Source organism: Triturus cristatus, chromosome 7, assembly GCF_964204655.1.
Source record: "Triturus cristatus chromosome 7, aTriCri1.1, whole genome shotgun sequence".
Taxonomy (NCBI): domain Eukaryota; kingdom Metazoa; phylum Chordata; class Amphibia; order Caudata; family Salamandridae; genus Triturus; species Triturus cristatus.
In genome coordinates, this window is record NC_140590.1 from 445,125,684 (window position 1) to 445,146,054 (window position 20,371).

Sequence of the window (20,371 nt, forward strand, 5' to 3'; positions counted from 1 at the left end):
AACAGGCTACATCTATAAGGAGTTACGGGGACCGTGTTACGCTGGTTTCAGTCGTTTCTGGAAGATAGATCACAGCAGGTCTTTCTACATCCCCATGTCTCCAGCTCTAGGGCTATGTCACAAGGGGTCCCGCAGGGCTCAGCATTGAGCCCGTCCCTTTTCAATGTGTATCTTGCTCCTCTAGCATCTATTGTTGAAAAATGGGGTGTCCGTGTTGTCTCATATGCAGACGACACACAGCTTATTTTTTCCTTTAAAGAACAAAGCAAGAATGCTTTCACGAATTTCAGGCAGTGTCTTCTGAATATTTTCTCCTGGATGACAGATAGCTGCCTGAAATTAAATACGGACAAAACTGAGATTCTATTTTTTAATCAGCCCCTTCCGCCTCAAACCGAGTTTTGGTGGCCAGCAGAACTAAATCCTCCACCAATTCCGGTTAACTCGGCAAGGAATCTGGGTTTTAGATTTGACTCCCAACTGACAGGCAAGGCCCAAATAACGCACATTTCCTCTCAGTGTTTCTGGAAACTGAAGGCACTGCGTAGATGTCTTCACTTCCTTCCTATGAATTGTAGGAAGATGGTGGTCTATGCTCTTATCACCTCCCAGCTTGACTAAGCCAATAGCCTCTTCATTGGTCTCCCTGACTATTTAATGAGGCGACTTCAGAGGATTCAAAATGCAGCAGCCAGGCTCATCAGAAATGTGCCCCTCCGCTATCACATTACTCCTCATCTGCGCAGTCTACATTGGTTACCGGTAAGGAAAAGAGTCATGTTCAAAGTTCTGGTTTTAGCTCATAAAGCTCTAAGAGGGGTAGGTCCTGTTTACCTGAAACGAAGGCTCCAGAAATACCAGAACGCTAGAACACTCAGATCTAACAATCGTAACCTCCTGGTCACTCCACGTTTTAAGAAGGCAAGGACGGGTGGTCGCGCTTTTTCCGTGAAAACTGCGATGTTGTGGAACACATTGCCCAATGACCTTCGGCAGATAAGTGCGGAACTGTCTTTTAGGAAGGCCCTTACAACTTGGCTGTTTGGCCTTCCCTAGAAATAACATCGGCCTGTAGTCTCTCTCCCCGATCCCCCCCTCTGGATGGATGCTAGCGCCGGGACCCCTCTGTTGGAGGTAGCTGTTGCGCTCTATAAGTGTTAATAATAATAAACATTTTAGCTTTTTCCTCCTATTTTTCTGACTCTGTTTTTGTTGGCTATAGGACTCTGGGCACTTAAGAACTGCCGTTCAGTGCTAAAGTGCATATACTCTCTGCGTAAATTGTGATTGTGATTGGTTATCCATGATTGGCAAATTTGATTTACTGGTAAGTCTCTAGTAAAGTGCACTGAGTATGCCAGGGCCTGTAAATCAAATGCTACTAGTGGGCTTGCAGCACCGGTTGTGCCACTCACATGCCACTCACATGAGTAGCCATGAAAATGTGTGTCAGACCTGCAACTGCAGTGTCTGCATGCACAGTTTCCAACTGCCATGTTGACCTGGCAAGTGCACCCACTTGCCAGGCCCTAACCTTCCCTTTTCTTACATGTAAGGCACCCCTCAGATATGGTGAGGCTGAGCTAAGGCCGGGTTCGCGAGCTGACCAGACTGACATATTTGCAGTTTACCTGGCGGCAAGTGAAAGAGTGGACGGGTACACTCAGTCACAAATTGAACCCATAAATTAGGAGGGTATAGGTATGCAAACGGAGAGCGACTATGTGGTGCAGATAAAATAAAATATGGATAAATAAATGGTGCAGTGTGGCTAGTTGACCCTTGCCCTGATGAAATTGCCGCAAGTCTCCTGAGGCAATGAAACCTGTTGGTTTTTAAGTGAGCAAACACACAGCATGAAATAAAAAGTCAGATAGCTAGTGGTGTTTAGCTCACTTTTAACTAGGATTAACGTGGGTTCTGAACAGACCCCGTCCCTCCTTTTAGGGTTGACATCACTGTGGGCCCGGATGTGCACACCGGCGCCTAATGTTCACACATAGCACTTTACCTATTTCTGTTTATATCACTTTTTCAAAAAACAATTTTAGGTTGGCAGTCGCTAATGATGAGAACCAGAGGATGCAGGCGAGTACCTGTCTGATAAACTCCCATGGTGTTTCTTCCGTGAGGCACTGCCATCCTTTTTCACCAAATGTTTTTCAAAACTTTTTTTGCACTTAATTTTTTTTTTTTCACTTCTGTATGTTTTTCTTTCTTGTACACAGTTGGTAGGGAGAAAGTAGGGGAGACATTATACACAGACACAACCCTGTTTTATAAAGGTTTAAGTGATCCAGGACCCCTTCTTTAGACGGTATAAAGATAGCCGCTATGTGGTCATGGCATTCAGGATGATGTTTGCAGTTTGAAGGGGCCACTGTTGAAAGTTTATCACTGGTCATTTTGAGCAGGTCTTTTGTTTTTATTGACCCCTCAGATAGGCCCAAGATACCCCCATGGGCAGTGTGTAATGTATGTGAAAGGTGGGAAATGTACTGGTGTGTTTTACATGTCCTAATAGTGAAATACAGTGGATTTCTTTTTTCACTATTGAAAGGCTGTCTGCCCATAGGTTAACATGGGAGCTGCCTTTTTAATATTTTACAAGAGTAACTTGCCATTGGGACAAGATAGAGAAATGGTGTTTAGGCTCTCTGAACTCAGAATTGAATAACACACCTTTTAGTGAAGGTAGTTTTTAAATTGTGTTTGGAAATGCCACTTTAAGAAAGTGGACATTTTCTTGCTTTACCATTCTGGGTGCCTCTGCCTGTTTGTGTGTTCACAGTCTTGTTTTGGAGTGACATTTGTTGGGGATGTGCATTCACTCTAGACCAGGGGTACTCACAAACTTTCTGTCGGGGGCCAAAATTACAGTGTGGTTAGTGGCCGAGGGCCGCACTGGTAGGGGTGGAGTCAGTGGGGGCGGGATCAGTGGGGGCGGAGCTAGAGTAAAAAAAAAACCTTTCAAAACATCTGTCTCCCTCTCTCTCTGTCTCCCTCTCTCTCTGTCTCCCTTCCTCTCTGTCCCCCTCCCCCTTTCTCCCTCTCCCTCCCTCTCCTTCCCTCTCCGTCTCCCTCCGTCCTCCGTCCTCCGTCTCCCTCTGTCCTCCGTCCTCCGTCTCCCTCTGTCCTCCGTCTCCCTCTCCCTCCCTCTCTGTCTCCCTCTCTCTCCGTCTTCCTCCCTCTCCGTCTCCCTCTCCGTCTGTCTCTTTGCCTCTGTCTGTCTCTGCCTCTATCTGTCTGTCCCTGTCTCTGTCTATCTGTCTCTGTCTGTCCCTGTGTCTGTTAGTCTCTACATCTGTCTGTCTCTGTCTCTCCCTACTGCCCTCTGTCCCCTTACCGGACTCTCACACCCTGCTGTTCTCTTGTAATTCTTTGTCACCTCGCCCCCCCCCCTCCGCTTGTGTGGCAGCAGAGGCAGCTTCCCTTCCAGGGAACACACAGCCCCACCCGAGTACTTCACAGGTCTTTAAGAGACCATTTGCATGATAACGAGGCTTTGTTGTATTTCACCTCTTAGCGCCCCAGCAGCTCCACTCGGACTATCCCTTGAATCCCGGGCCCCCACAGAGCAGAGTCTGTGTTTGCTGACACTGTTCACTGTTAAAAAGAACACCGGTACGATCATACATGCCAACATTTCAGAAGAGCAAAGTGGGAGATTAAGCGCAGTGGCAGAGAGAGGGTGATGCAAGTGTTGTGCACTGGCCTGGCAGGTTGCTGGCAGTGCATACAACCCCTCCCGCAGCCCGGCGGGCTAAAACAGCTTCCAGGTACACACACAGCCGTCCCCGAGTACTTCACGGGTCTTTAAAAGACCATTCGCTTGTTGATGTGGCTTTGATTTGCTTTTTCACCCTTTCTAGAGCCCCTGCATCGCCACTCTGATTATTGCTGGAAGAATTAGCACTCTACGCTGTAGAGTGCTAATTCTTCCAGCAATAATCAGAGTGGCGATGCAGGGGCTCTAGAAAGGGTGAAAAAGCAATTCAAAGCCTCATCAACAAGCGAATGGTTTTTTAAAGACCCGTGAAGTACTCGGGTTTTTGCTAGCAGGAATCGGGAGGCGGGAGACTAGCCTTGAAATCGGTAGTCTCCCGCCTGAATCGGTAGGCTTGGCATGTCTGGGTACGATGTCTGGAAGGTCCGTGGGCCGCCAAGAAAGGCTTGCCGGGCCGCTGGCGGCCCGCGGGCCGTACTATGAGTACCCCTGCTCTAGACAGTCACAAGGGGGGGGGGGGTATGGTGTCCCCTGCCTTGCCAGGGTGACTTTTCGCTAGGCTGACTAGACCTGGTCTGCATTTAGAGTGGTGGGAGGAGGTTTGCTAGCACTTGAAAAGGCTGTGTCTCATATGCACAATACTGTATCCACCCCCTGTGTGCTGAACTGAGCTTAGAAATTCTGAAGAAAAGAGCACAATGAGAAAATGGGGCATAATTATTAGACCTAAAATCCCAGAACTTTGGATCACTTCTGAAATCAAGAGGAAACTATGCCAAGGAGAAGAGCTGAAGTGGACGAGTGCTGCCCCTTTTCTGTGTGTTGCTTTGCTGGTTTGGCCGGCAGTTGCTGATTCTGCCAAGGAGAGGACAAAGACTGGAACTTTGCTGTGCACCTGCTTGTGAAGAATCTCCAAGGGCTTTTGTGTTATTGCCTCCTGTTTTGAAGTCTCAGGGACCCAAAGACTTCACCACCAGCTTCCTTGAACTCCACTGCTGGGAGTTCAGTCCTGCCAGGAGGTGCCTGTTCCAGTTCTGGGCCTCTGGAGGTTGTTCCTGTTGCTGGGAGCTGAAACAGCTTGAAGAAACCAAGAAAATCAACGCATCGCCCTTCCAGCGCCTGTTTTTTCGATGCAGCACCATCAAGCCACCTGCAATTTCAGGCCTGTAGTGATAGTTTGAATGGTCTCCCATATGTGGCATTATACATGCTTCAGCATATGGGGGACCCCTGGGGTACCTATGCCCTGGGTACCTTAGTACCATATACTAGGGTATGATAAGGCTACCCCAGTATCCAAACTGAGATGTACCTGTGTACTTACCATAACAATTTAGGGGAGAAAGTATAGACTGGGGTCCTGACTAGCAGGATCCCAGTCAGACTAGTCAGAGACAGCATAGCACTAGGCAAAAAGTGGGGGTAACCATAAAAGCAGATCCTACTTTCCTACAGACCCTGTCTTTGTTCTAATAGACATCTATCTCCTGGTTTATTGTGAAAATATATTTTAGTGTTAGTTGTGGGTGGACAATGGAGATTTTTATAGTCCACTTTCCTAGGAACTCTCAATCCTCAGAGCCCATGTTTAGTGTGCCATCATACATATAGTGTAATTCAGTGAATTGTAGTCAATCTTAACAATGTTGGATCAATTGCAAATTTGAATAGGTGGAAGTACTCGCTTCCATTGCATGAGTACATTCTCACTCTGCATAAGATTTTCCTGTTTGAACTTTTGTTTAATTTTGCAGCTAAAGAATGTAACTTTGAAACAATCACCACATTTCTTTTTTTTTTGTGGAGTTTTATATAGCGCTAACTAGACCCAGAGGTATCAGAGCGCTTTACATGAGCACCAGTTATGTTACATATAGACGCATTACTTTTTGTTAGGCACGAGGAGATTAAGTGATTTGCCCAGAATCACAGAAAGGTGAGCGTCTGTGCTGAGACTCGAACCCGGTTCCCCAGCTCCGAGGTCAACCGCCCTAGCTGTTAGGCCACATTCTCTCCCCAAAACCGCATATGCATAGGGTTTGAAATACATTTTGAGCCTTGTGTCCATAATTTATGAAAAGGAACAGGTGTTGCAGGGGGCAGAATTATGTGTGACTATACTGAGTATTTACTATCTGAATAGCAGTGCAAGAGGACATTCTCCTTGCTATTTACTATCTGAATAGCAGTGCAAGAGGACATTCTTCTTGCTTGCACAATGGCCCATGCTTGCTATTCTAAGGGTCAGAAATAGGCCTGGCGTAGACTTATGCATGAAACACAGGAGCAAACGAAGCAATAGAACATGTCCAGCAAGGTTACAGCTGAAACATGACTGCTCATGAAGCACAAAGACACTGGAACCGCTGGACTTGTGAAGAGGGTTACAACTGGGTCTGGATTACATATAAAGCATCTGACACAGGATGTAGGGTACTTGTGGAGAAGAGCTGCATGTGGAACAGATTCCAAGTGAAGCCTGAAGACACTGAAAGCACAGCACATGTGGAGGCAGGTTACGCCTGAGGCAGAACTGCGCCAAAGGTACACCAAAGGCAAACCAGTCTGCGCCCATCTGTACCTGGACCGCGCCTAGTGCCTTGGACCCTAGTTTCCGCTCCTTTCACCGGTACAAAGCCAGTATCCTACATGCCTTCAACACCGGGCGGGCCACCACCAGTCACCTTGTGCTGCCGAAGGACTCCCAAGGCCCATTCACCTGCCACAACTGCAGCTTCTCCTGCCTCCACACACCAGACTTACCAACCGCACGACCTCCAAAAACTAAATCCGACCACCTCAGCTGCATTCTACTCAACACACGTGCACTCAACAAACACGCTGTGGAGATCTGGGACCTACTTGACTCCATCTCCCCGACGTCACCTTCTTCACGGAAACCTGGATGAACCCCACCTCAGCCCCAGATATCTCCAATGCCTTCCACAATGGTTACAAAATTATTCACAGAGATCGCACCAACTGACCGGGAGGAGGCATCGCCAATGTACAAAAAAGCACCCTTCGTGTCACAAATAGCTCCAACGACCACTCACCCAACATGGAGCACCTCAACTTCCAGGTGCATACCACGCCGGACACGACCCTCTGCAGCACCCTGGCCTACAGACCTCTCCGTCTACCCTTCAGCGAATTCATAGCTGACTTCATTGCTCACCATGCTCTCGCCTCAAGGGACTTCATCCTCCTCAGAAACCTTAATTTCCACCTGGACAACCTTAACCACCACAACACTTCATCCCTACTGGAAAACATCACCACCGTTAGACTCAAACAACTGATCACCTCCCCAACCCACTCAGCAGGACACACGCTCGACCCCATCTTCCCTCCAAGAGTCCAGGCTCACCTGCAGACGGTTCAATAGAAGATGGAGGAGCAGCAAGACCTCAGTAGACCACGCAGCCCTCAAAACTGCTGTCACCAGACACCACCACCTCATCAGAATCACAAAGAAAACTGTCATACAGGAACGTATCAATGCCAACACTCACAACAGCAAAGAACTCTTCATCATGATCAAAGAATTTGCCAAACCCAGCACGGATGCCACAGACATCCCTCCTCCCAAGACCTCTGCGACAACCTCACCACCTTCTTCCACCACAATATCATGGATATATACGACAGCTTCGCAACCCAGGACCAACTCACCCCACTGCATCCATTACATCCCAAATGCTCCAGATCCCAGCCGGCCCTGCTCAATTGAATTACACTCACCACAGACGACACCCTAAGGATCATGAAAAGCATCCACTCTGGAGCCCCCTCAGACCCCTGATTCCCCCCATATTTTCAACTGAGCCAGCACCACCATCGCCACCAAACTCTGGCATACCATCAACTGCTAAATCGAATCAGCCACCTTCCCTGAAGACTGGAAACACGCAGAGATCAACCCCTGCTGAAAAAAGAACCCTGCCGACCCAATGGACCTCAAGAATTACAGACCCATCTTTTTGCTTCCCTTTCCAACCAAAGTCATCGAGAAGTCCATCAATGTCCAACTCGCTGAATTCATCAAAACAAACCACACCCTGAAACCCTCCCAATCTGGCTTCAGAAGCAACCACAGCACAGAGATGGCACTCCTCGCCGTGACAGAAGATGTCTGCGCTCTCCTTGACTGAGGTCAAAACTGCACCCCCTCATCCTCCTGGACCTCTCTGCCTCCTTCTACACTGTATCCCACCACACACTCCACAGGTGAAAGACTTCACAATGCCGGAATCTGTGGCAAAGCCTTAGAGTGAATCCTCTCCTTCCTCACCGGCCGAACCCAGATAGTCAGGCTCCCACGTTCTCCTTATAACCTGTAGAGATCAGCTGCAGAGTCCCTCAGGGCTCCTCTGTGAGCCCCACCCAACCCCATCCAACATCATATGGCCCCATTTGCAGCCATGGTCAGAAACCACAGATTCAACTTAATCTCCTATGCTGATGACACCCAGCTGATTTTCTCCCTTATTGATCAACCTACGCTGCCAAGAGCAACTTCCATAACGGGATGAAGGCAATGGCCGCCTGGATGAAGGACAGCTGCCTCAAGCTCAGCTCTGACAAAACCGAAGTGCTCATCTTGGGCACCACTCCCTCAGCCTGAGATGACTCCGCGTGGCCCTCAGCACTCGGAACCCCTCCGCAGACCCACTGACTATGCACTTATCCTGGACATATCCCACTGCAGACACATCCCTGGTCACCTAAGAGACCTTCACTGACTCCCAATCATCAAATGAATTGTCTTCAAGCTCCTCATGTACGCCTAAAAAAGCCCTCCACAACAGCAGACCTACATACCTCAACCACAACCTGTCTTTCTACTCACCCACCAGACATCTCTTCTCTGGGCACTATACCAAGGATCCACAAGACCTCATCTGGAGGACGATCCTTCTCCTACCTCACTGCAAGGACCTGGAACTCTCTACCTCTACATCTCAGGTAATCACCATCACTGCTTCAATTCAGGAAGGGTCTCAAGACCTGGCTCTTCGACTGAAGCTATAGAACCCCCGCCCGAGCGCCTTGAGACCCTAACGGGTGACAAACAAGCTATATATGAACCATGATTGAAGGCAGGCTATCCCTGGTGCAGGATTGACAGTAAATCAGGTGGCATAGAAGCAGCATATCTATGAGGGACGGTTACACCTAAGGAGGATCACACACGAAGATGTGGGCTTTGGAAGCAAGAGTTCGCCAGGAGCTGGTGACCATAGTGAGGTGCACAGTGCTGGCTGAATCTTGCCCTTGAAGACAGCGGATCAAGGGAAAAGCATGAGGGTGTGGAGGACATGATTGGATCTTTCCACAAGTAGTGCGCTTGCTCCTTGAAATGCGATCTGCTCATGAAAGATTACAGGACATATAGGTGAGTTTTGAAGGTTTATTCACGATAGAAGTCTCCTTCCAGCCACACCAACAGATCTCTCCAGCTTCACTCTTCCTTTCGCATTCTATATTCCGTGTGACAAAATGACATTCCAGTATGATCTTAGATTAGAACATGCAGCATATTCCTCCATCTCACACTTTGTGTGACCGTATAGTTTAGGGTGCTATATGGTAACAATGGTGAGGGTTTCCTGGGTTAGGGGCACCATAGAGAAAGTCTGGTATTTAATGCATGCAATACTTACCTCTATGGAGCTGATCAGGGTAGTGGACAGCAGTGGCAGGTATTCGAATTGCAGCGGGTGGCCCCATGAATGCCCAGCATATTGTGGAACCAGAAGGGCAGATGCTGGACCTTCTACTGCTCCGTTCCTAAGCCAAGCTCTTGTTGGATGGATGTTATAGACGAGCTAAGTTTCCATGAACCTGAGGCAGTCTCCAGAGTTTAGGCCCTATTCCCCACATTCATATTTTGAGGAAGAATGCCCAATGACTCTGAAATTGAGATTGATGGGTTCAGCTCCCTGAACTCTGCTCCTCAAAGTTCGGCTCCCTGCAGTGATGTCTTGTTTGTCGCAACTGTTCCAATATGTGATTTAGGCAATTGACAGATGCTCAGTGACACATGGTCACACCTATCAGCGTCACCATAAGAAGGTTGTGCTTTTATTTTCATAATTCAACAGCATGCACACTTGTAGTCCCATACCAATATTGGCAAAAGTGAATAGACAAGTCGCAGAATCCAGTGGGCTCCCCACTTAAATGTTATTATTGGCTGAAGGTGACCCTGACAATAGGAGGAAAACCATAAGATACAAAATGGAATGCTTGAAATAGTATGAACCGCCGGTAATGACTCCAGGCACATTCAATATCGCCGTTTCTTATCCTGTCCTTGCCATTACAGATAAGGACAAATCCATGAAAACCCTCTTGGAGCTTGCCAGCGGGAGAGTTCTGGCCTCCGTGACCGGCCATGTCCCTTCGAACAGACGCTAGACACTTCCCACCCCATTGCTATCGCTCTCTGAGTCACAACAGAAAAGTACTACCCATATGCCAATGAGTCTGCCACGCCGCAGTACGACACGATGGAATGGAAGCCCCCAGAGGAATGAAGAGTGGTTGAGAATATTTAAAGCATTTCCATGCAGTAAGCTTTTGCTGCCCAATGATGTGTGGTAGATGACACACAAATGTTATTTATAGCACATAACAGGGGGTTTTGCAGGACACGTTGGTCTTACAAAGAACACAGGAATACGTCTATTGTCTTGGCCTCCGGTGAGAGGCAACAGCACCAATACCAGTGAACTGCCGCTTGTCATCTGCATGTAGTATTTTGCTTAGTTGTTCATTCACGTGTCAGAGGTACACCAGTGTGGTCAGAAGTCCCATGTGAAGAGAGAGATCCTGGGATGCTCCTGGTTTCACAGCTGACAGCTCTAAGCATGCTGGAAGAAATTCAGACACAACACTTGTCGTTGTCAAGCACGAGCCTACAGCTCCCATCATACTCAGTGCCGTTGGCTGAAATACCAAAAGTGTCTGAAAGTTACATCCGCCTTGAAGTCCCAAAAGTGTCTGCTTGAAATACCAAAAGTGTCTGAAAGTTACATCCGTCTTGAAATACCAAAAGTGTCTGAAAGTTACATCCGTCTTGGAGCCAGTTCTGTGCCTAAATTTCCCAGGGCTGTCAAGCTCCGGTCCTGGAGGGCAGTGCCCAGGCCAGGGTTTCAGGCATGTACAAACATGGCAGACGTGTCTTTTGCCACTTCAATTACACCATTAGACTCAAGACCGAGACTACAGTACGAAAATGCAAGGATTCATACGTAATTGCCCCCATGGCATAGAGGTATGCTAACAACAGCTTTAACACCAACCTCATTTCTATGGATGTAGGGAAGTGAGTCTATTTAAATACAGTCTCAAGTAAACATGGTTGAACTCTAAAACAACCACAGTTTGAAACATCATAAAACCTTTCACACTGCGGAGAGAATATGGGGGCAGATTTACAAGTCCCTTGCGCCACTTTTGCGTCACTTTTCCCATGTTAAAAGTGACGCAAAAGTGGCGCAAGGGGCTTGTACATCTGCCCCATGGTGTTTGTGCAAGCTAACTCCACCATGTTTGAAAATCGAGGGGGATTATTGTGAGACGGCCATTTCCCGACACCTGTAGTCTTACATTTCTGCTGGAACATGTTGTCCTTCTGTTTGCATATCTCACAGCGACAAAGAAAGGTTCAGCCAGATTTGGGCTTGTCGCGGCGCTCTTTTGTGCAACATGAACAAACTGTTCAGGGAAGTTGAAAATATCTGTTTCCAAATGTTTGTAAAGCTCTCCGAGCTGTTGGTCTCAGACAGGGTTGTTTTGTTGGCTTGCTGGTCACTCATCATTAAGTGACACAATAGCCCGTCTTGTTGCCGGAATAGAGGGCGCTAAGCTCCTTTTCTTTCGCTTTGCGGTTTTGTCTATCATTGCTGCCCAGCTATAATATAATGCAACTTTAGTGTCAAGATCCTTTTTATATCACGGTTATATATTTTTTCGTACAGGGTTTCTAAACCTTCAACTGCATCTTAGTTATTAGCCATACTTTTGCAATAACGTTTTAGAATATTTTTAGACTGTTGACTAGACCAATGCGATGTTTATTATTTGAATGTCCCTCAATGTACCCAAGCTGCTAAGAAGGCCCTCTCAGCACTAGACAATAAATAATACTTCCCGCGACTTTTTAAAGGAGAGATAGTTAATTATGGCTTCAAATCATAGGAACACAAAACCTTTTTAGATCCCCACTACAGTGGCGAGGTAGATCTACATTTCCGAACAAAGTTGAGTGTTCGCAGACTCATTTTAAGATAAAATGATAATAATACTACCACTACCATTACTATTAATAAAAATGAATACGATAATAAGTAGTACACTTATAAGGCACATTGTGTAAACCTGGCATGATACCTTAAACTGGTCCAAATGAGAAACCTCCAGACATGCATTGTGCCTGCAGAAACATCCTTCATTTCTAAACACTCCTTTTTCCTCCACTCTATGCCTCCTTCCATCAAGATTCTCTCCTCAGCCAATGCTGTGAAGCAACTTAATGCTTAGTGTAGCGGTTTATAATAATAATAAATATTAAAGTTAATATAAAACACCTGCATCTGCAATCTCTGTATAAAAGCCCATCCTTAGCTTCCTTATTGCAGGCGTCTGCTCTCATAAAGAAAGCACATAGCCACTCAACTGTAACAACTTATTGCAATTTACTCTACAACGCCTGCTGACAGAGCCAGCAGCCAAGGGGAAAAGGGGAAACAAAGAACAATTAAAGGTGGACTTTAAAAGCAGAAAACAAAATGTGGCCTTATCTTTTTCTGCTCTGTTTTTCTAGATTAACAGTGATAACCAGAAAGGAGATATTTATGGCAACATGTTAATTTTTCCACTTTAGCTCTCTGCATGAGCTACATTGTTCTGACTTGTCGATTTTAGTATCTTTTTGCAGTAAATATCTAACTGCTTTTGGTGTTTAATTTTGCACTAGGTATTCAAATTGTAGTCTGTCTACCCACATCCTATCTCATTCTCATGAAAGAGCAGCACATCAAGGAATTAAGCGATTGATAGGAAGGGTGATAGTGATCCCATATAGTAAAAGAAATGAAGTATCCCTGATGTACGTTATACGCGTATTGCAAGTCACCTCAAAGTTCAAAGCTCTTATAAAGGAACTCAGCTTTTGGCCATGTTCCTCTATATGGTCACAAACTACTGGATTACTTGCAATATCCTTACAATGCGTTACATGAGGTACTTTATTCCATATTTAACTACCTCCATGGCAACTAGAGACTGTAATTTAATGGTGTCCCATTACACATATGACTCCATGCAGTAATCTATTGTTTATCCCCAACTCCATCATCAAACTTTCAGCGCTGTTCTTCTTTTGCAAAATGGTCAGTTTGGCAACTCCTTTGCTCTCCTTCTTCTGTGAGAAACCCGTTTTTCATGCAGTAAAGCCATATTCCTGGGTCCCATTTTCTTTTTTGTGCTTCGAGCTATAGGGGCAATTTAAGTTGCATCCTTACAGGGCTTCATCTGTTAAGGGGCTACCTATTTTTGTCGTTTCTAGTCTCAAGGTGCTGGAACCCTCACAGACCTTACATGGGTTCTGTAGGTAATCTAAATGAATTTCCTTTTGTCGTATTGCACCATGGTATTTTTTTAGCCGTTTCTTCTCTCTTATATTGACAAAAAATGAGGCCTAATATGTCAGATGATCAAATGCTTCATCAGAGGGCATTGCCGCAAAGAGATTTGTTAGTGAGACTCGGTACTGGCACATTATTAGAGCTGGTAAAGCCTGTCTATACTAGTCTAAAGGTTTGCCAAACCTTTAGAAAGGCCTTTAGCTACTGCTCAGAACGCTATCTCCTTCCTTGAGTATGTAATGGCCAGTTCCTACTGTATTGAAAGTTCTTAATCAAAAAGTATAAAATTCAGCTACACAATTACCACTTATAATCCTAATAATGATGTCAAAGTGCTACAGAATGATCGTAACATATGGATACTACCTACTGAAGGTCGGAAGGGTCCTGGAGACAAGTACACTTTAACTGAATCCCCAAAAAGTGGATCACTCTGGTCCAAATGCCTTCATTGAGATGTTGAGCCTAGGCCCTCATGAGCGTCAGTTGCAAACGCGCTTTCTATCATCTACATCCAGTGCATTCAATCCAAAAAGGGAGTTGGGTTTTATAACCTTATTCAGAACCAGTACTGCAATATTCTTCAGTCTAGCCAAGCTATCTAAGACAAAAGAACTATAAAAGTTCTAGGTGCTCCACAAGCGCAAATGTCTATACTTATTTGTATGCATCATTGCTTTCCAAAGGTTGCTCAAGAATCCACTTTATTTCCATCCCTTTATATGTATTTAGGGCCAGATGTATGACCGTTTGTTGGGTGAAAAACGGGAAATCGGCCCATTTGCGAGTGCAAAATAGGTCTGCCCTATTTACAAACCCTATTTTGTGAGTCGGTAACCTATTGCCGACTCACAAAATAGGGACTTGCACTTCAATGTAAGATTGTTTTGTGGCTGCAATTGCGGCCGCAAAACACTGGCAGTTTACCACCCATTTCAAAAGGGTGGTAAGTCACTCGCAAATGGGAAGGGGTCCCCAGGGGACCCCTTCCCCTTTGTGACTCACATTGAAAATATTTTTTAAGAGCAGGCGGTGGTCCGACGGACTACTGCATACTCTTAAAAAATGAAACAGTAAAGTGTCATTTTTCTTTTTAAAATGCATCCCGTTTTCCTTTAAAAAGTGGCTGCATTAAAAAAATTAAAAAATACTGGTTTATTTAAAAAGCAGTCACAGACATGGTGGTCTGCTGACCTCAGTAGGCCACCATCCCTGGGAGTGCTAGCCATGCCCAATGTGCAATCCGCAAACTATACAGTACGACTCACTATACATCACAATGGTTGTACTGAAGCCATATTTTCCTCTGTCAGGCTAGGGAAGGGCACAATAAGTGCTGCAGTCCACATATTACATTTCAGCTTCCCTGCCATTGGTTTATTTTCTGCACCATATACTATTGTCTTATAGGAAAGTTAAAGTAGCCAATTTGTAAATGTTTTAGGGTTCAGAGCACATATACTGGACGCTGAACATAAATGGCTAGCGTGCATAGTCTAGAAACCAGCAATAAAATTCAGCACAAGATGGGGGTGTCCACGCAAAAAAGGGCATTTTCTCACACTCCTTAAACATCCAGTTTCCCTTCATGAGTAGGGTGGCTCCTTCTCTTTATAATGTAACGAACACCCCTCCTCCCCCCATAGACATGGCAATATTTGCATACCTTCTCTGATTGTTCCCACCTTCTCTATCAAAAAGGAAATGCAGCCCTAACGAAAATGCAAAAGCTTTAAAAACAGAATGAAACTGGCATGTTTGGAAGAGGATGTGCCAGCACAGAGTGGCAGTGAGACCGGCTTCTGGTCCAAGAGATGCCGCTACTGTGGTGCAGAGGAGCTGATGGGATTTGGGGGATGTTAATAGCTTTATAACCCTTGCCTGTAGGTCGATAGGGACTTTTAATGATCTTCCCATCATTATGTCCCTTACCTGCTGTTTGGGCCCATAATTATAAGAGAAGGTAATAAACAGTCATTATTGCCCTATGTGTGGGCAATAAAGCTTAACGTTGTAGCCCGGTCCTGAGGCCTACATTGTTATTAGTATTAAACATTCTGCTCACTGAGGGTAGAAAGCTGGAAATGAAACAGAGAGAGACAGAACACAAGTATTGAAATGCTGGAACAGACTATATATACCAACCCTAATTGGCTCTCTGGCTCTCTTTTTTCTTCAGTGCAGCTCTTAACATTGTAATGTTCTAATAAAATAGAGAATGGGCTTTTTCCGAGTTGTGCACATATATGTACGCTTGCATTGTGTGAGTCTATTTTTAGTAACCTAATACATTTGTTTTGCTTTTAAAGCTGGATTTGTGCGTGCTTTTACACTCAATAACTGGGTTACCATGTCCTCATATCTGATGAGGTCCCAAAATACTCACATTCATCTCTGAATTAGATTGGTCTCCAGCTGCGGCGGGATGCCTGGCTTTCACCTTGAGGATGCCCAGTACGGGTTATCTTACAGGGAAAAACCAGGACGGGTTCCCAATGCAAGCGCCAAGATGCCCGTAGGGTGATAGTTGCGCTCTATAAGTACCCCAATCAATCAATCAATAATAACAATGAGAGTCGATTTGCTCACAGTTATGCAGAGTTAACTATATTACATATAGAAGCCTGTTGGTGCAACATCAATTTGAGAAAGCTTAAGTTAAACTTTTAACAGTAGATATTCTCACATTTTCGTAATAGGGCGAAAGTTGTGGCATTGTGAAGTACAATATAGTGTATTCCTATTTTGAGGCAACATACCAAATACATATAATAATAGTCTTCTCTCATTTAATATTTTGTTTCAATTTTAGGTATTGTACACTTAACTTTTAAAATCTTGCATTACGTCTAGTTATCAGTTCTGTTGATAATTTTGATACTTTTTGCTGTAATTTACATGCAATTTGAAATGGTTTCTTCCAGGTTGAGACGTGGCTGAACCGGGTACTGGAGGCAATGAGGGCAACAGTCAGACACGAGATGACCGAAGGTGTCACAGCCTACGAAGAGAAGCCAAGAGAGCAGTGGCTCTTTGACTATCCAGCACAGGTTTCTTGCAACCCCTAAGCTTAACATGGTTTCCAGATCTGTAAATTATAGTGTCAATAAAAGATCCTGGGAGGCAGGGCTCATCCTTTACTTTGTTTATGAGTCCAATGTCTTTGTATTAAGCCGGTGAATGCCTTTTTGGGTACAGTCATGAACATGGCTGGACAGCATAATGGCTAAGTAGCCTACACTAAATCTTACTCAACATTACTGTGAGAAACTGGGTGATTGGTTATCAGGGTGGGGCACACACAAACCCTAAATTAACCTGAGCTCAACCCTCTGGTAGCCTGGCTAAGAGCAGTCAGGCTTAACTTAGAGGGAATGTGTAAAGTAGTTTTGCAGCACTTCAAACAGTAATAAAGGGAACAAACAACACAAGAAAGGTCCCACCCTCAAATTCAAAAATAGAGTACATGTTAATGAATAATTTGACCAAAACAACAAAATTCCAATCAGTAGAACCGGAGAGATGCACTTTTAAAGATATCAGTGAGAATAGCAGCGACAAGCTCAAAGTGGCAACCATGGATATCTGGTTGCACTGGAATGGGACAAAATCACAAATTGTGCCTAAACATGAGTGACGGCCATCTACAGGGACCCAGTTAGTCCTGCTGAACAAGAGTCCCTTAGGTCCTGGTTGGGAAGAGTTGTGGAGTACCACGTCGAGGCTGCGTTATGCAGCCGAGGTGATGCAAGAACCGGATCAGAAATGCGTTGCGCAGTGTCATTTCCAAGGCTGCAATGTCCTGCATTGTCTTCAAAGAGGCCATCAACAATGGGCTTGCGATGTGAAGTACTGCATCGAGGGGCTTTCGATATGGAATCCAGCATTGTAATGGAGGCTGCCATTGACGAGAGACCTGCATCAGGGATGCATCGTGCAGCAGCGGTTCTGATGGGGCTGTGATGCAAAGTCCTTGTGCCGGGAAGGTCCCCGCAGCAGAGACGATGCATCAGTTCTGCTCGGGGTTGTGCCTTGCAGCAGAGGAGATGCATCTGTTCTGATGGGTTCACAGATGGGCTGGCAGAGCACCTTCAGGTCCACTTCTAAGGGTCAAGGACTGGGGTGGCACAACTTGCCAGGGTAGGAGTTACAGATGGCAGAACTCAGGTTCTAGGTTCAAGGTTGTTGGAACTTTGTTATGTCCCTGTGGCTTCGGATCAGGAGGCCGGTGAACTAGCCCTTGGAGTCACTCTGGGGTCTTGGGTTTAAAGATGCATGTCCAGTCCGTGTCACCTAGGCAAGAGGGTAGTAGGGAATCAGGTCAGCACAGTTGGGCAGCAGTCCTTTCAGAGCAGCAGTCCAGCAGACTGACAGTCCTTTCAGCAGCCCTTCCTGGTAGAGTACACTGGTCCAGATGTGTACTGAATGGTTGGATCTAAGAGTCCAACATTTATACCTGGTGCTCACTTTGAAGAGGAGGAAACATCTAGAGGTTTCCACCCCCTAACGTGTCAGACATCCCCTTCCTCCTTGCCCTGGCTCCAGCCTGTCTGGGGTCGCAAAAAACTAGTGACAAACTCTTTGTTGGAGTGCTCAGGCAGAGCCTTTGTGATGTATAAGTGTGGTAGGTGATTGCTCTTCCCCTCCGTCAACTCAGTGGCCCACCCTGGCACTCCCTATCTTCCCTTTGTCTCACTGCCTGTGAACAATACACAAAAACCATCTGCCAGCTACACCTAGTCATGTGGCCCGGACTAAGGCTACAGGAACCAAATGGTTACAACAAGAAAATGGCAATATTTAAAAAGTGTTATTTCCAACATTGTAATTGAAAATCCTCCCAATTGGAAGTTCCAGCTTATTAGATTTAATAAGGTAACTCCACGGGCAGAGGTAGACCTTGCAGAAGCAAAACATTAATTTAGCAGTTTTTCACTACCAAGACATGTAAAACTTAAAGGTACATGTACTACTTCTTAAATACTCTGCTCCCTGCCCTCTGGGCAGTCCAGGGCCTACTATAGGGAGTGACTTATATGTTTTAAAATGGAAGGTTTGGGCCTGGCAGAAAGTTTACTTAGAAATGACAGTTTAAAAATTGCACATGCAGACAGCAATGGCAGGCCTGAGATATGTTTGAAGGGCTACTTACATGGGTCACACAATAAATGCTGTCGGAACGCTGGTAGCATTTAATTCAGATGCCCATAGTACATGTAGTACCACTTTACTAGGAACTTACAAGTAAATAAGCTGGGCCAATTGGGTGTAAGCCCATTCTACCCTGTTTTAAGGAGAGAACACAAGCACTTTAGCACTGGCTAGCAGTGGTAAAAAGCGCAGAGTTGTAAAGCCAGCAAGAATGACCACAGCAACACAGGAAGGTTGAAGGCAAAAAGTTAAGGAAACAACTCCAAGGATTCCAGGTCTAACAATTACAACTTGGGCTTTTGTGACCCAATCTTTTTTTAAATCAAGTACATAAAACTTTCATTTAAGGGTTTAGAGGTCTATTGCTGTACATTGCTAGTTATTAGGGAGGGGCATCAACACTGAAGGCATGCATCTAAGATTTGACCGCAAATCCTTATATGAATAGCATTGAATTTTAATACTGTTCTTTTAATTGTCTTGGAGACATTTGTAGCAAGGGCTCATTGTTTTAAGCAAATGAGTGCTTTGAATACTGAATTAAACTTCTACTAATATATTATCTGATATGACAAATTTACCATTTCTGTTATGTATCTGTTTCCTTATGTAGACCACATGTAAAGTATTTTCTTTTCTTACTGCAAATGTTTCCTTTCCCATAGTCTAGTATAGTTGTTCCATAGGAATAACCTAAAAAATGTAGCCTAAAAGTTACTATATTCATGATAACAAAAAGCTAATGAATCTATAGTATTCCTTTTTGGGACATAGAGCCCATGCATTCCCACTGTATGCCCTATTGTTAATTCCATCCTTGTATTTCTACAGGTGGCACTAACTTGTACTCAAATCTGGTGGACCACGGAAGTTGGTATTTCATTTGCACGGCTAGAAGAAGGCTATGAAAATGTCATGAAGGAATATTACAAGAAGCAAGTGAATCAGCTGAATACTCTCATCACAATGCTGATCGGGCAACTTTCCAAAGGAGATCGACAGAAAATTATGACCATCTGTACAATTGATGTCCATGCTAGGGATGTTGTCGCCAAGATGATAGCTCAGAAGGTTTGTGGCTACTTTTGAATAATTTGTGACACATTGATACCATATTTGTCATCATAACTGAATGAAGCACTTGGGAAAGTAATTAAGCCAATGTAGTCTAATAAGCCCTTCTCTCCAGTATTGTTAACATGGTTATTAGCTTGTGGTAGAAGTAGTAGAATCTATGCAGCACTTCGTATCCCATTTTGGGGTCATAAAGCAAATTATGGAGAGTGGTGGCTCACTATGCAGTGTAGGGGTGCTTGATTGGAAGGATATTGTATTTTTGCCACAAGTTCAGGCAGGCTAAAGCCGGTTCCCTCGAGTCCCTGCTATGGTTAGATATCAGCTCTAGCAATCCTGGTGGGTCATTTAGTAGTTTTTTTCATGAATGCTTGCAGCAACTATTAGCAAGTGAACCGTGGATGAGACCTTAATCCAAGTAAAACAGCTTTCAAAATAAATATCAAGAAGCGTACTCAATTGTGTTCCTACTCTTCTAACAAGGCAATCCTCGCCAAACACAAGCACGCATGGGCAGTAATCAACTTTTACCAGCTGGCCTCTCTTCCACCATAACTAGCATATACATATCCCCTGTACCTAAAACAGAGATTCCTGGCACTCAGACTCTGTGAGTGGCATCTTTTGAAACATCTACCCCCTTGGCAGCGCCCATCAGACGAGCTTGTGTGAAGGGGTTGCGGGGAATCGGTCAAGTCTTTGGCGCACGTTGTATGTGTCTGCCCAGCACTGATGACCCTGCGTAGATCAAACCGAGGCCTGA

At 45.2% G+C, this 20,371-nt stretch overlaps 1 protein-coding gene across 1 annotated transcript in view; it reads left to right on the forward strand.

Annotated features, from left to right (window-relative positions):
• Positions 1-20,371, forward strand: part of DNAH9 (dynein axonemal heavy chain 9) — a 1,479,259-nt gene that overhangs the window by 421,745 nt on the left and 1,037,143 nt on the right. The window contains exons 24-25 of the mRNA XM_085616775.1: positions 16,308-16,433; positions 19,366-19,605. Coding sequence (XP_085472901.1) covers positions 16,308-16,433; positions 19,366-19,605 — 366 coding nt within the window. The remainder of the gene's footprint in view (positions 1-16,307; positions 16,434-19,365; positions 19,606-20,371) is intronic.